This window comes from Felis catus, chromosome B1 (genome assembly GCF_018350175.1).
Source record: "Felis catus isolate Fca126 chromosome B1, F.catus_Fca126_mat1.0, whole genome shotgun sequence".
Taxonomy (NCBI): Eukaryota; Metazoa; Chordata; class Mammalia; order Carnivora; family Felidae; genus Felis; species Felis catus.
In genome coordinates this window covers 123,075,485-123,093,311 of record NC_058371.1, presented here as the reverse complement: position 1 = coordinate 123,093,311, position 17,827 = coordinate 123,075,485, and the positions used below count along the sequence as shown (strand labels likewise).

The following is a 17,827-nucleotide window of genomic DNA, read 5'->3' as shown; positions in this document are numbered from 1 at the left end:
ATTTGATAAATAGATATGTAAAAAGCAGGTTTTATAAAAAGAAATTTTTTATTTTATAGTTTTGTCACAGTACTGTACTTTGTGATGATGCTAAATGATATGTAATTCAAGTAGGTTTGGGAAAGTAAAGGCAAAAAAGAAAGGAAGACTGGATTTAGAAAGAAATAGAGATATTCTATCAAGCATTTGAGTGTTTTGCTACAAAGGAAAAAACTACTCTTAAGAAATCAACTTTATGTTAATAAATTTGGGTTGGTATTGAGATAGAACAATGCCTATTCCTTAAAGCTCTATATTGAATTTCTGCATTGAAGTCCACACATTATGCAAAAAGCAAAATGAATTTTATCTTGCATAGACACACATATATGCATACAAATACTTAATGGTTTCTTTTTTTTTTTAATTTTTTAAATGTTTATAATTTTCGAGAGAGAGAGAGAGAGAGAGAGAGAGAGAGAGAGAGTGCAACCAAGGGAGGAGCAGAGAGAGAGGGAGACGCAGAATCTGAAGTGGCTCCAGGCTCTGAGCTGTCAGCACAGACCCAGATGTGGGACTTGAACCCACAAATCCTGAGATCATGACCTGAGCTGAAGTCAGACACTTAACTGACTGAGCCACCCAGGCACCCCAATGGTTTCTGCCTTCTATTACATAATGGCTTCCACAGACTTTGGTTTTTCCACTCACTGTCATTCTGAATGTATCTTAGTTTCAGCTTTCCCCTGATAGTCCTTCCTTCACTCCCCTGGAGTAAAAATTGTCAAGAGAGGATCTGATTTTTTTTTCTTTCTTCTTCTTTTTTTTTTTTTTTTTTTTTTAATTCATCACTATTATCCTGTTTAGTAGATGTTTTTTTCTTAAGTGGGCTCCATATCCAATATGGGACTTGAACTCACAACCCTGAGATCAAGAGTCGGGTGCTATACCACCTGAGCCACCCAGGTGCCCCATTTAGAAGATTTTTTGAACTAGAATATCTGATAGGCCAGCTTGTATATAGTCTGGACTGGAGTCAGAGTCCATCCAGCTATGATCAGGGAACAGGCACAAGCAGTGTGAACTAGGGATGTGTCTAGTGGGAACCCCTTTGAACAGGGATGACTGTCACAGCCATTCATTCAATTATATATATAATATTATACATAACATATAATTATGTTACATATATAATATCTTAATTATGTTATATATATAATATCTTAAACACATTCCTTATTAAGTCCTGGTATATTTTTATATATATCCATCTAAAGTATGTAACTACATTATATAATGCAATATATATATAACTATTATATACTATATTTCATATATAACACTATATTATATATTATAATACTATATTATATATTATATAATAACATAATTATATAAATTATATAAGATCTTAAACATATTCCTTATTAATTCCTGGTATTTTTACATATATCCATCTAAAGTATGTAACTACATTATATATATATAATATATTATATATATAATATATATAATGCACATATATATGCATATTATATATAACTATATATATAAATATTATATATTTCATATATAACACTATATTATGTATTATACTACTATATTATATATTATATATAACATAATTATATGTATTAATTATATAAGATCTTAAACATATTCCTTATTGATTCCTGGTATTTTTACATATATCCTTCTAAAGTATGTAACTTCATGTCTTTAAAACTAGCTAAGGAGGGCTGCACTCCTCAGTTAAAAAACAAATTGGCTGAAAAGCAGGTTTTAGAAGGGAGTTTACTCTTTTCAGGGACTGGCAGTATTGCCTTTATATTGAAAGCTAAGGAATGTACTAGTTTTATTTTATTTTTAATGTGCTTTAAAAAAAATTTTTTTTACATTTATTTATTTTTTGAGAGACATAGAGAGACAGAGCACAAGTTGGGGAGGGGCAGAGAGAGAGAAGGAGACACAGAATCTGAAGCAGGCTCCAGGCTCCAAGGTGTCAGCACAGAGCCTGATGCGGGGCTCGAACTCACAAACTGTGAGATCGTGACCTGAGCCAAAGTCGGACACCCAACCGACTGAGCCACCCAGGCGCCCCTTTAATGTGCTTTTTAAAAAAATTGAAACCTAATTGACCTATAACATGGTGAGTGTTTAAGGTGTTCTTTATATGCTTTTCTATTTAAAAAAAAATGTTCAGAACAGCTTTAGTTTTATTTGAATCTGCAATTTTCCTGTAATTACATATTCTCTATCATTTCAAGAATAACTGAAGCTGTTGATTGTACCATCAGAATTTTGAAAGATATGTTGGTATCATATAGACAATTAGGGTATCAAAGCAAAAATAGTAGCTCATAAATGTTGCCATTGTGTGAAGCATAGCAACAAACAAACCAGTACAATCTAACAACAGATTCCATTTATGACATAAGAGTGCAAATCAGACTGTTCCTAAATTTCTTATTTTAGTAGTTATTAAAATGATCTCACTGTTGGAAACTAGTTATAGGAAAAGGTAGAAGAGATCATGAATATGTGTATTTAATTTGATTAATTTGAGTTGGTGACGTGCTATTTTAAGATTTGAAATATATAAAGATCCTGAAGTGTGACCATTAACTTAAGAGGTAGACAAGTAGACTGATGTGTCATCTTCCATAGAAGATGGTCATTGAATTCTTGGAAGTACATATAGCATGATTTGTTTTCCCAATAGGGAAAACTCCTGTTAGGGAGTTAAAAAAAAAAAAATTAACAGTAAACTTAAAAGTTAGCTTTAGAAGTAACAAGTATTCTTAATCTTGGAAGTTTAAATTACAGAGATCTTTCAATAATACAGTAGTAAGTAAGAGATATAATAGAAATGCAATCCTTTGTTTAAGTAGAGAGGAATACCTCTGTGACTCATAGCTATCTTAGCAGGAAAAGTTGTGTCAGAGGTAACAGCTCACATAACAGCCCTATATGATGTGCTCTAGGAATTTGAAAATGAAGAGAAAGAGAAGGAGGGTTGCTTATGATGGTGTTTGTGGAGCAAGCTAAGGAGTGGGCCCCCTTGAAAGTAATACTGAAAAGATAGTGATTTATTTATGTAGTAGGATGGGTTATAGGTAGAGGAATTAGATGTATGTTGACTAACTTCATTGACCAGTACATCCTTACAGCAAATCATGATGTCCAAAATAATGGTTCTAAATACTGATTATTTGGAGAACTTTTATTAATTAGATGTCATTATTATCCTTTAATTATGTAGTAGTCTATTATGAGACACCGTAAAACTTATGTCTAATCATCATGACTGTGATGCTGTTATTGGGAGACAATAAATTTGAGAATGGTTTACTATAGAGCTAATGAAAAATGAGTTGGAAGCATAAGAAAACTTAGCATTTGGTACTTAAGACCTATGAATGTGTGGGTATAACAGCAGATATTAATGATCCATACAAATAAAGAGTAGGAATGAAGATAAGGAATAGATGATTCCACTAGATCTTAGCAATTGAAGAGGACCTATTATTTTTAATGAGACACTTGAACCTTTGAAAAAAAATCATATTTTGTCTTTTTTAGAGACCATATAGTGAAAATTCGCACAGTTTGATAACTTAGTTTATAACTGTAGAACGTTAATTATCAGGTTCATGGAAGGAGCATTGCCAATGTTTCCATCATCACACATTGCATCCCAAGCACATTTGTAATTATAAGAAGATAGTGATCAATTAGGTATAATGAAAGTTAATTAAAAGTCTTTTTGGTTGTGGCAGAGACTGTCAATAAAAATAAGAGCCCACTCATTTTGTGTACTTATTCTATGAAGTATTTAGTAGGGTTATAATGGTGCTTTTGAACACAATGTACTCTTCAAATGGTAAGCCATCTGAGACATTTTAATCATAGGTATTTATTAAGGGACGTGATATATGTAAATTGTGAATTTTTAGATTTTTAATTACATATGTCTCTTATTTTCAGAATTTATGCGTATTCCATGTGTGGATGCTGGATTGATTTCACCACTGGTGCAGCTGCTAAATAGCAAAGACCAGGAAGTGCTACTTCAAACGGGCAGGGCTCTAGGAAACATATGTTACGATAGCCGTAAGTGTTGAAATATCAATGATACACTTAAAAACCTTTGTTTAAGAATTATGGTTTTCAGACTAATTCCACTTTTAGTGTTAGCACTGTCTTTTCTAGGCTAAGACACTAACATGAGCCAGATGATTTAGCTCTGCTTGCTTAGCAGAACCAGTGGAAATTTGAGCCATAGGATTCTTAACTAAGAAGTTAAGGAAGTGAATTCTTTTTCTCTGCTATCACAAATAATACTTTCAGAGGAAAGTAAGTCAATTTCTGAGAAATTGGGGTTTTTGAAGCGTTTTAGAACAAATGTATATTGTCTTTTCAGTTAGGTTTTATTGCAGTTATATCTCTGAATGAGAATGCTTATGAACACAGTTTTTTAAAGTATTTAAGTCTGTCCAAATAAATTTTTAATTACTTGTAATTCAATAAAACCATTAATAAAAACCATTGTCTTCTCAAAAGCTAGACTGGCCTACTGCATCTGCATTGACTCCATTCCTATTTGTCATAATGTCATTATCATCCTCACCGCTTTCTGTAATACACTACTGTGCCAGGTAAAGACAAAGCAAGAACTTGGGTTTGGATATGTTGCAAAAATTTTACATTTTCTACTTCTCCTCTCCACAAATATGTAAACAGAATACAGAAAAATCTTGAGTATATTCAGTTAAATTTGCCTTATCCTGGATTTTCCTTAGATTTATATTTTCTGAGCCAGAAACACATATTTTAACATTTACCTTTAAAGTCTCCTAGGAATTTAGTTCTATTTATATAACTAAGATAACTTTTACTGTTTATTTTCCCCAGTGATTTCATGCACAAAAGACATAACCCTTTCATCATAGGCGATGCCTCACAAAGTGACTTGGACATGTAAGCCAGATAGAAAATAAGGTCATAAACATATTTATTTATGATAAAAGAAAGTAGAAAAAAGACTGAAACTGTAACTTTCAGTTTTAATTTCTTTGTAGCATTGGTGGTAAGGCTAGCCTAACTTATTCTCCTTTCCTTACTTTTTCTGGAACATAATATATTATGTGTGAGGATGTGGATGTCTTAATATGAATTTTAACTTAAAATTTCCAGTCCCCAATACTGATTATAAATTTATCTATCTGTTCCTTCCTTCTAGTGTCTTTTATCCTAGGGTATTAGCTTTATTTATAAAATTCTAGTGCTTTATGTTTGTAACTTTGCCTTTTTATATTTAGGATTTTTATTAAACATCATAGCTTACAGTATTAGCTTTGAGTATTGAGTGAACCATTTAGATATATTTTATATCATTAATGTTAAGAATAAAAGTTAAAAAGATCTCTACAGAGTAATAGTCAAAGATTGATGGCATGTATTTGGTGACCATTGATCATTACTATGTTTATTCTTATCCTTCTGTGTTATATTACTAGAATTTAGGGCTGCCACAAGTATTCTTTAACCCTTGCTCTGTTTAGTTATTCTTAAATTATGCATTATTTAAATATAGGAATTCTCTATTTTAAATACTTTTGTCCTGGAGTTTCCCTTAGTTTTGGCACAATAGAAGAAACACTCATAGTGATCTCTTATCTCATACTGCTATTATTTTTATGGGCACACAGTAATTTTATTTCCTGTGTACTCTAAAGAACCATGAAGTTAGGGTAGTAAATGTGTAGTTAATAAGATTATCATTCTGATGAAAGTAAAGTCCATTTGCTCTGTTCTTATGAGGTATAAAGTCTGTGGGTGTGCTTTAGGCTATGAAGTTAATTTTTTTTGTTTCATTTACTTATAAATATTTATAACCACTTCATTTTCATTTAATTCAATGTAAATGATAGTTAAATGGAAAATTAAGCATAGCAAATATAGGCTGTTTTTTATACTTGTAAACCTTGTTTAAGGAAAGTGAAGTTAATAGTCTTAAAAATGTATAAATATAAAGAGTGATTTATTACTGTAAATTGTCTGATAAAATGTATTCATTGTGCCATGCTATCTTATGCATATAATTTCTATAAGCCTGTATGCTTTCTTATCCTTTTATTTGAAATTAAATCTCTGTGAACATCTCAGTGATTTTGTCAGAATAATTGTAAGAAAAGTACAGCACTTTTATTTGAATTACAAAAATGATATTTTAGTCTATAAATATGCTGTGTGCTTGATTTGTGAATTTATTTGAAATGCATTTCTCATTATATATTTTGACAATTAGGAGTTTGAAAGAACCCAGGAATTAGATTTCTTTTTTAAAAAGTAGTAACTTCTCTTTTAATTAATTAACCTTCTTCCCTCTCAAGAATGTAATGCTTCATTATTGAGGTACCTGGGTGGCTCAGTCGTCTAAGCATCTGTCCTCAGCTCAGGTCACGATCTCATGGCTCATGGGTTTGATCCCCACGTCAGGCTCTGTGCTGACCACTCAGAGCCTGGAGCCTGCTTTGGATTTTGTGTCTCCCTTTCTCTTTGCCCCTCCCCTGCTCACACTGTCTTTCTCAAAAATAAATTAAAAAAAAAAAAAAAGAATATAATGCTTCATTCTTAAAAAGAAAATAGAAAACTACACATGACAGCTTTATAAATACAGGGAATCTTTTTCTTATAAATAATACATGTTTTAAAATTCACATTGGTGTTTTATCAAACTTACCTGTCAGACTAAGCAGTTTACTTACATTTTATAAATGCACTCCAAGTGGCTAATTTTTTTATTAAAAATTTTTTTTAATGTTTATTTTTGAGAGAGACAGAGTGGGTGGGAGCTCAAGTGGGAGAGGGGCAGAGAGAGAGAGGGAGACACAGAATCTGAAGCAGGTTCCAGGCTCTGATTCAGGCTGTGAGCTGTCAGCACAGAGCCTGACATGGGGCTCAAACCCACAAAACATGAGATGACTGAGCCACCCAGGCACTCCTAAGTGGATAATATTTTAATGCAGGCTCATTCAGAATGTTACTAGGCTTACAACAGATAATAAAGCCAATATATGCAAAAAGCACCAGAAGGAATTCACTATAAGAGATAAAAATTTGAGAAAATTTGTGTATATTTTGTGGATTTTTATTTTAACCCTTAAAAGGTAATGCAGTTGCTAGGATATTTCAGTTAACACAGTTTATTTGAAAGGAGGAGAACTCCAACTGTAAAAGGAATTACACTTGCCATAAAATCCATGGAAATCTTTTGAAAAAAGTAGGTCAGATTTCAGTTTTACTGGCTTTGACATTTTAGGAACTCTTCCGAATGGAAGGAAACTCTTACATAACATAGGTAGCAGGCTGACAGAACTGCTAAATAGGACGGAGTGAGGCTTTGTTGCTGATCAACTTTTTGAATCCCAGTCTTTCTCTTGCATATAGAGATGAAAGAATCACTGAATAAGAACATTTTTCATTTAAGATGCCTGGTCTTTTTTCTGATCTTCCAAAGAGCCTCCAAAGATACTTCAGTTATGGATTTTTCTTTCCAAGTATCCAAACAGACTTCTGATATAAGCAAAATTTTAAAGCTGTCTTGCCTTGAACTTTGCCAAAAAACCCTTTTTATGAGACATTTGAGATGCTTTAAATCAAAGATTAGGGGGGCGCCTGGGTGGCTCAGTCGGTTAAGCGGCCGACTTCGGCTCGGGTCACGATCTCGCGGTCCATGAGTCTGAGCCCCACGTCAGGCTCTGTGCTGACAGCTCAGAGCCTGGAGCCTGTTTCAGATTCTGTGTCTCCCTCTCTCTGACCCTCCCCCGTTCATGCTCTGTCTCTCTCTGTCTCAAAAATAAATAAACATTAAAAAAAATTTAAAAAAAAAGATTAGGGAAAATTTGTATTTCAATTTAGAAAGGAATTAGCAAAATTGTGATGGGATATGTTGGGTAATGTGATTTTAAATAAAGAGAAGTAGCATTACATTTCAGAATTGCATGCCTTCAGCCTATTTCATTTACATTTCTCTCAAAGGAGATATTAAAAAGAATGAGTTCTTTTTTTTCTCATTTGTCTATCTCTGTAGTATTCCCTTCTTTCAATGACTAGTTTTGTTTATATAGCTGTACACATTTTAAATTGTTGATATAGTTAAATAGCCTTATGGTAGTGAAGAGCTGCTTTTTAAATTTCCACACTGTATTTATAATTTGTAAGGATAAATTGGTGATTGGAGACTGAGTTTTCTCTGTTTGAAGATGTTACTGCCTGAGGTCAGGAAATAATTGATATTAGATGTATTTGTCCAAGGTTATTTAGTAGAAGCTGGAAGAAAATGATTAGACAAATATTTGTGCCTTTCTATATACCAGAGAAAGAATAATGTACAATTCAAGTTAATACATATTAAAATAAATGTGCATCTTTATAGAAAATTAATGATTATTATATAATTGATACTATTATTGGAAAGGCACACACTTAAGAAACATATAATATGCCATCTTACATGATATGAAGAAAACTGGATTTGTGCTCACTGAAGAATAAATAAATATTCAAAATGAGATGATGATCAGGCTTGCCATAGCCAGTATTTATGAAGTGAAATAAATATTGTTTATTTCATTGACTTCAAGTATAAATGGAAAGGATACCAAATATATGCCTGGACCTATTTATATATTAATGATTATAACTTTGCTACACTATTTTTATGTAAAAAAAGAATTCATCATTCTGATTGCAAATGCTAAAATATAATTTGCATTAATTCTATAGTATTTTGTAATGTAAGTTGGTTAGATAAGTATGTGTTATAGTACAGACACGCTTTGAAATTGCCTAAGTAAGCAAAGTGTATTTGCAAATTTATGTCTGGCATTTAAAATAAATGCTTATTTCAGTGGTATAAATTAAGTTAAGTATTTAATCATGTATTAGAGAGTTTTGCAGGTTCATATATTTACCCTACTTTGTGTCAGTAGTCAGTTTTAGAATAAAATAGAATTATTATCCAATAAGTAAAAACCAGATTCTTTTATCAGTTAATCTGTTGTATAAGAATGGGTTTATCACCAAAGTGTATTATGTATAGGAGAATAAAAAACTACATGCAACTGCAATTTTTAGAGATAGTAATTATGGCTATTATCACATGAAAATACTTTATTACACAGATATGCTGAATATATTGGAAAAAAATGTTGTTTTGTAACACGATTATAAACTGAAAATTTTCACGCCATTAAAGATGTCTGTCTCTAATATGATAGAGAAAATAAAATGCACAAAGGAACACAACTTGTTGACAGTTAAAAGTACACACTAAATTTATGTGGGTTTTGGTCAGAATAAAAAGAAATAGATGATAGGAGTTGTAATTGGAGCCATTTTTAGAAATTAAGCAAATAGTGCATTGCTTATATAAAATATAGTTCATTTTAAAATAAAAGTAATTATAAATAAGTGAGATTTTACTATGCCCCTGGAAGGCAAATATTGCAGATGTTAAGATTTCCAATTCTGCCATTTACTAAGTTGTCATTTAATCTTCCTGAATTTTAATATCCTCATTGGTAAAGTGGACTTGTGTGAATTAAGTTAGGTTTATATTTAGATGTATAATATAAATTTTGAGCTGCTGTGCAAAGGAAATATGTAGCATATATGCATGATCCTTTGTCTTAGTGTGGGCCACTATAACAAAATATCATAGACTGGGTGGCTTAACCAACAAACATTTGTTTCTCACAGTTCTGGAAGCTGAGGAATCCGAGATCAAGAAGCCAGTAGTTTTTGCCCATAGCAAACTGTATGCATACATGGCAGAGAGAGAAGCAAGAGAGGAAGCAAGCTCTCCTGTCTGTTATAAAGGCACAAATCCCATTATGAGAGTTCTGCCTCTATAACCTAATTATTTCCTACTACCATCACATCAGGGATGTGAATTTTGGAGGGACACAAACATTCAGTCCATACATTATTATTTCTAAAAGTGTGCTGTGACATAATGTAATACATATACTAATATACATAAGATACCTAAAATAAAGATAACAAGGACCAGAAGCCATATAAAGAGAGGCAAAGATAAATCATGTAAGAATCAGGGATAATATACTTACCATAATAAGCACTAATTTAATTTGAGCTTCTTGGCAGCCAGGGTGAAAAAAAAAAAGTTGTTATGCTAAGTAATTTTTATTTTATGCTAAGGAGAAATAGTCTAGTTCTTTGGTCAAAAAAAAAAAAAACTGTTGAGACAAATGCTAGAAGAGATTTATCACTGGGATATCAGCTCCCTAGATGAATCTGTGCACATCCCTCTTAAAATATGCAGAGGATATTGGCTGTCATTGGAGACAGCATCTTCAATAATGGCTGTATAAAAATTGCCCAGATAGTCTTCATATGATTGTTTCTTATACCAAATCTTCAACAGAATCCAAGAAACAATACTGAATACTTTGTTTTAATTGGACATCATAGCCCAGATATATTGTTTGTTAGTGAACTGAAAGCATACAACTTAAAAATTTGAAATTTTGACTTGAATGTATTTTCTAGTTTATTTTCAGCCAAAATACAGTTCTATTTTGTTTGTACTCATTGTACATGCTCAATTTCTATGTTGTATAACGTATCCACATTTCTGTTTTCTGAGACCAAAAACAAATGTTTATCTTTTATTTTTAAGCCTGTTATCAACTTGATAAAAATCTGATTTGCATGAAAGTGAATATTTAAAAATACCACATATTGAGGGTGGCTGTATGGATCTATATATGTGATAAAATTGCTTGGAACTATACATGTCCATACACATACACAAGTGCCTATGAAACCTGATGAAATCTGAACAAGGTCTGTGGGTTGTATCAGCGGCAGTTTCCTGGTTGGGGTATATTGTATTAAAGTTGTGTAAATGTGACCCTTCGAGTGAGCTGGATGGAGGGTACATGGGACCTTTCTGTACTGCTTTTTTTTTTCTTTTCAGTTTCCTTGAGCATCTAATTATTTCAAAATTAAAAGTTTAAAAAGCTCCTTATATCTGAGAGGCATACATGTTCTCTCTTGTATGTGAAATGACCTTGTTTCTTTCAACTCTACTTGTAGTGTGGAGGAAATTATACACACTTATGCATGTATACACATGCATATAAAATTTTAAAGTATGATCTACAGCAATAACTGTTGGGGTTTTTAAGGTTTTGTTTGTTTTGGTTTACTGGGTTTGCACAATTCAAATGGAGGATACAGTTGCCTCTATTTTTTTCTCCCTTCAAATTTTCAAATTTGACTTTCAGGAAAAAATCAACAAAAAATTGCTAGTTCCAAAATAAGATTTAGGGAATTTATTTTATTTTATTTTATTTTATTTTATTTTATTTTATTTTATTTTATTTTATTTTATTTATTATTTTACTCTATTTTTTGTCAAGTTAGCTAGCATACAGTGTATACGGTGTGCTCTTGGCTTCAGTAGTAGATTGCGGTGATTCATCACTTAACATAAAACATCCCAACAAGTGCCCTCCTCAGTGCCCATCATCCATTCTCCCCCCACCCCTCCCCACTCCCTTCCACCCTTTATCTTTCCCTTCCCCCGTAGTCGTCTGTGAAGTTTCTCAACTTCCACATATGAGTGAAAACATAGTGGTATCTGTCTTTCTCTGACTTATTTCACTTAGGATAATATGCTCCGGTTCCATCCACGTTGTTGCAAATGACAAGATTTCATTCTTTCTCATTGCTGAGTAGTATTCCATTGTATATATAAACTACATCTTCTTTATCCATTCATCAGTTGATGGACCTTTGGGCTCTTTCCATAATTTGGCTATTGTTGATAGCACTGCTATAAATATTGGGGGTGCACGTGCCTCTGTGTCAGCCACTCCTATATCCTTTGGATAAATTCCTAGTAGTGTTATTGCTCTGTCTTAGGGTAATTCAATCTTTAATTTTTTGAGGAACCTCCACACTTTTCCAGAGTGGCTGCACCAGTTTGCATTCCCACTAACAATGCCAGAAGGTTCCCCTTTCTTAGGGAGAGGGAATTTATACTCTCAAGTCTTAGAACAGGTAATGAACAAGTTACAACTTATTAGCTTCTGCCTTCTATGCAACCTATGGTGATAGGTTACACATTAGTATTCCTAGTCTCAGGAGAATTTCTGTGTTTGGCCACAAGCCTCTACTTCAGGTGAGATTTCTGGTAAGTATCAGCCTTTAAGTAGTTTATAATTTACCCTTGTTCTAGAAAACCAATGCAAATAATGTGAGGGGGAAAATGATTTTGCTGATAATCACTTCTGTTTCTGTCCAAGTGTGTCTCTTATATTTAATGAAGTTGTAGTGTATTCATTGTATTGAAGCATGTATATCAATGTTAAAAAACAAGGTACTATGTAACAAATGCTAAAAGAGGTTACATAATATAGGTCTAGGAAGGAGCTCATTTGTGATTGAGCTCTTTCAATAGTATCCATGAAAAAGAAGGCATTTAATCTGCATAGGATTTCAACCTGTGGAGAGAATGTTAAAGGATTTTTTCAGGAGCACAGAAAAGCCTTTTAAAAGATAGATAATATAATGGAGTGATGTCTCAGGAACCCAGGTTAGGGAAGAGCTTCTGTAATGGGGAGCCGTTGAAGGTATTTCAGCAAAAGAATGAAATGTTCAAATTGATACAGTAGACAAAGTTAATTTGAAAGAGATGTACATTATAAGATAGGCAGCCATTCTTAAGAAGTGTGCATCTGAAAACACTTAGGGAACATTTTCAAAATACGTTTTTGTAGTCATACGCTAGAACAAGTAAATCATCAGCATCTCTGAGGCTAGAATACAGCCTATATTGTATACATATTTTGCAAAAGCTCCCTAAATGATTCTGATGCACATTCCTACTTAAAAATCATTGGGCAGTGGACTAGATGAAGAATAACCACTTAAAAAGCTTTTTTCCCCCTTTTTCAACTTGAGGAACAAATGAAAGAGAGAACAGGAAGGAAGAGTGTGTGTGTGTGTGTGTGTGTGTGTGTGTGTGTGTGTGTGTGTGTAGAATCAAAAAAGGTATCATTTAAGAGGAAGGAGTCCATGGGTCCAGAATTTGAATCAAGATAATACCAACAAGAGACATCAATAGTGAGATCCCATCTAGGTGAATATGTTTGGAGGTGTGTTGAACCTGAAGTGCTGTTGTCACATTCTGGTGAATGTGCTTTAGGATTCATGCATTTATGAGTGATCGTTGACCCATGAGAATAGAAGAAATGCTTAAAGGAAAACAGCCATATTTAGGATGTAGAAGACATGAAGGAGCTTGTGAAGAAGCACTGAAAGATTCAAGGGAAATAAATTTATTTCTTGTCATGGATTTCATAGAGTTGGTGCTAAACAGTGTCAAGTACTGCCAAGAAAAAAAATACTGAATTTTGATGACTGGAGAAAGAGACATTCATATTTTAAAAGACATCTTTAAGTTGAGTCTTGTTTAGAGAGAAGTCAAATTTCAAGGGCTATGGTAGGTAATGAGGAAATGAAGGGGGAATATTAACTTTCTGGAAGTTTAACGAGAAAAAAAGAGATGAGTAGTTTGAGGGAAGGTCCGCACTATGAGAGTGATATAGAGCACTGGCGAGAGGAACATATTTGTTAGGCTAGAACCTGTGGACAAGGACAGAGTAAATCTCTTATAGGGAATAACTGATGGAGAAAGATCATGGATGAAAAGAGAAATGAAATCATGAACCCAAGTAAATCTGGTATTATAGAAAACTGTCAGAAGATAGGTGAAAGTATAAAAAAAAAATGTTAAGGCAGTAAAGAGGACAATCAGAATAGTGTTTCTGGCATGGCCTCCTATCTTCCCAATAAAATAGAAGTTAAGTCCATCTGTCAGTAAAAGTCAGCAGCAAGGCAATAGTAGGAAACTTGTGGTGTGGGGGGAAAGTTCAGAATTGGGGCTGTGGGGCATGATATCAACTGTCATGAAGATAGAATTTTTTAAATAACTAAATAGTAGTGGGGTTTACTGTGGTTACACATCTTGATTTTTGCATCCATGTGTCAATGTGTGTTGTGCACTTAAAATGTATGTAGACTATAAGGAGTTATTTTGTACTTTGATGTCTGGACAGGAGGGAAAAAACACTGAAAATAACTTGAAATTGATACTTCAGCTTCATAGAAGCATATACTTGGATCAGAATGGGAAGAAAAGTGAGGCAAAAAGAGGAGGAAGCCATTGCAGTAGGCCAGGTGTGATGTGGTAAAAACTGACTACAACAGAAGGAATGAAATTATAATATGAATTGAGATTAGATTGTTTATTATCAGTGTGGTTTATTTTTGCAAAGTAAAACATGCACTGGATTTAAACAGTGCATGAAGGGTTAAACCTGAAGGATTTAAGTAACCCTTCAGATAGTTTGTTTACATGTTGAGGAATTGTGATCTTTTCCGTTTTTATACTTGCTAGCACATTCAGATGCCTCTTGTTTATTAAAGTGGCATTTAAAACTCAAAGATTCTTTAAATTTTTACCTTGATAATTGTAGGGCAAAGGACACATTACAGAGCTGCTTTTTTCCAATACTTCATTAGTTTCCAAGTGCTATAAAGATGTGACTGTCTTGTTAAAAAGAGATGGAATAATCATTTTCAAGCAGTTGTTACCAATTTTATAGATATGAAGGTGGAGACAGCATTTGAGAAAGTGTTGCATGTGACAGAAATATTAGATGATTTTTCTTGAGTTCAATAAGAAGTCATACATAGTTGCCAAATTAATTTTTTTTTTTTTTTTTGTCCCCTGGATACCAGGCTCCTTCCTAGTCTCTGAGTCAAAGCCTGAATGGCCTTTGGAATTTTTCTTTCCTGAATAACAAGTCTTAGGGTGGGGAAAGTCTAACTTATAAAGTTCTTCAAAAATAAGATTTGTTTTTGCTTAAAACTTTCCCCCCTTTATTACCTTAATTTCACCATTAAAGATGAAGTCAACGTTTAGATATATTAAACATAAAATTTTCAGTCTGCTTATGAGAACCTTGTTAATACATGTTATCCTCTGCCCTTGTGTTCTGTTTTAATTTTTCAATTTTTGTTCTTTGTAACCAAGCTGAAGTACTGAGAACTCTCTCTGTTCTTAATCAGTAGTCTCTGCTGCATGTTACAGATATTTCCCTTGGCTGGGAGGGAATATAAAAGATAAATGCTATTTGAAAGTGAATAATTCACATTCTTCTTGCTGGCTGGAATAAATGTTTGTATCTTTCCCAAAACCGTGCTGTTGTCAGTTCAAGTTAAATTTTAAGTCGTAACTGTATATACATGTGGGCACACATACACACATACATATACATAACCTAGCATTTCTTTTAAGTATGAAATGGTTTCATACAAAAGCCTCTCTCATATGTAAAATAATTGGAATAAAATTTAGTTTTGATCTTGAGCAGTTTAGACTTATAAAGTAGAATAATAAATTATTTACTTTGTAACCCAAAAGCTATTCAGAAATCATTTAAGGTAATTTTATGGGAATAATTGAGTTTAATTATTGTATAATTTTCTTATAATCTGCAGTTACTCAGTCTTTTGCTAATAAAATGATAGTATAGAAATATAAAAATAAACGGAGTAATTTCAGTGATTTCTTGGTGATTCGTGGATGCTCTATTATTTAAAGGCTTTTTGAAAAAAAAGGATTATCAAACAGTTTTGGCTAATGTAAGAAGTCTATTGACTGCAGAAATTAGCACAAGTATCATCAGGTGCCCCAGAGCTATGTCTATCAGATGCCATGTTGTGACCTAATTTTAAACTGCATCTGTGGATCTAGTGCTTTCTTCCTGATTCTGCATTATAAATGTAAATATGTAAATGTATTTGAAATTTTCCTGCATAAAGATAAAATTTAAACCTGAATATTATACTGTGCCACAAAATTGCAAGTTTGATGCTTTTTTGATATGTGAGTATTTATTTAATGATCATGGTTTTTTCTTCATGACTCCTTTTTGTAATTTCACTGATGTAATATTTATAGCTTTTACTTTCATATCTAGTCTTTCATACATTTTACCTGCACCTGGTTCATGAATAAGTTGCTTTTTGAGTTCCAGAAAAGATACTGATGGATTCACATTTTTCATTTAAATGCTTAAGACATATTTGAATAAACTAACAAAGATTTAACCTGTTGAACCATCCTTTCAGTCAGTCTTTTATATGACATAGGAAAAAATTTATCATTACTAGGAAGATTAGATTTAGAAACATGCCTTTATGTCATTGAAGACATGTATTTATGTTCCTGCCTCTAGAAAGTCTCAGCATCTACACCATGGGTCATATGGTTTGAGTGTTTTTATTCCAGTAGTGATGATGAGTAAATCCCTGGAAATTCTCACTTTGTGTCTTTGTATTCTTTTGTGTATATGGATGCACCAAGTACTTTAATCAACAAATATTGATTGAGCCCACTGTGTTCAGGGCACTATGCCAGTGATGGGCATCATAGGAGAAAATAAGAGCAAGAAATTCACATTCTTGTGGGGCTTACTCAGGAGGCAATAAAGAAGTAAATAGTACAAGAAGAAAATATTTACAGACTGTGGTCATTGATATCAAAGGAATAAGCAAGATGATGTAACGGAGAGAATCTGAAGGTGAAGAAAGTTGTCTCTGAGGATGTTATTCGAACTGAGGTCTGAGAAATGAGAATAAACTATTCAAAGAGAAGGGGAAGAATATTTCTTTAGAAGTATAGCAACTGCAAAGCCCTGAGTGAGGAAAGAACTTACTGTGTTTATAGAACAGAAAAGAGATCAAGATAAAGGAGCTGCGGTCTACAGGAAGAGTATTGTACAAAAACATGGAAGAAATAAGACCTAGATCATAGAGAACCTTGTGGATTATTCTAGAGTAATAAGAATTTATCAAAGGGGATCTGATTCGGGTTTGAAAAACCTCACTCTTGGAGCTGCATGGAAAGTGGGTTGAAAAGAATGGAAGTTGAGTAGTAAGATGGAAGCATGGAGACCCAATTGTGAGACTTGTAGTTGTCGTTGTTGTTGTCGTCGTTCAGGCAAGAGGGAAGGGTGACCTGGTTTACGATTATGGTAGTGAGGATGATGGAAGGCATCAGAAGAATTTGAGAAGTATTTGCAGTGGTGGATGGATCAGGAATGTGAGAATAAGAGAGAAATTAAGAGTAATGTCTAGATTTGGAGCTTCAGCAGCTAGTCAGAGGTTAGGGCAGTTTACTGATACAGGAGAGAACAAAGATTGTTTTCTTATATTTTTCTGACTTTTGCTCTTACTGCTGCTTGTTTTTCTGGGGGCAGTAATAAGTCTGAGTTTTTAATAGAGATACGCAAGAGGAAATGATAGGTGGGCAATTTCTATATCTTTATATTCATGTACATTTTGGGGATAAACACCCAAAAAGTTTAGGTAATATTTTGCATTTAGCATAATATTCACATTATACTTGGATAGGTGGTGTAGATTCGGAAAAAAAAATAGAAAACTTAAGGGAGTAAAGCTAGAATTCATCATTTTTAACATAATTTCTTTAAGTACAAGAAACTTATAGAATAAGTCATCTATTCCACCCCTTCCAAATTTTACAGGAAAGGAAACTGAGTCCTGAGAGTTCAAGTGATTTTTCAGGTTAGTGTTAAACTAAAATCCATTTCTCTGGTTCATTGTCTCTGTAAGTACTATATTTGAAGAAGTTATCACTTTCATAAATACATACTTCATTAAGTACATTTATGCTTCAATTTTTTTAAATTTTTTTAAATGTTTATTTATTTTTGAGACA

At 33.0% G+C, this 17,827-nt stretch overlaps 1 protein-coding gene across 5 annotated transcripts in view; it reads left to right on the top strand.

Annotated features, from left to right (window-relative positions):
* Window positions 1–17,827, top strand: part of RAP1GDS1 (Rap1 GTPase-GDP dissociation stimulator 1) — a 177,548-nt gene that overhangs the window by 69,560 nt on the left and 90,161 nt on the right. For all 5 annotated transcript variants that reach the window (XM_023252920.2, XM_023252919.2, XM_023252921.2 and 2 more), the window contains one exon: window positions 3,967–4,092. In XM_023252920.2, the coding sequence (XP_023108688.1) occupies window positions 3,967–4,092 (126 nt within the window). The remainder of the gene's footprint in view (window positions 1–3,966; window positions 4,093–17,827) is intronic.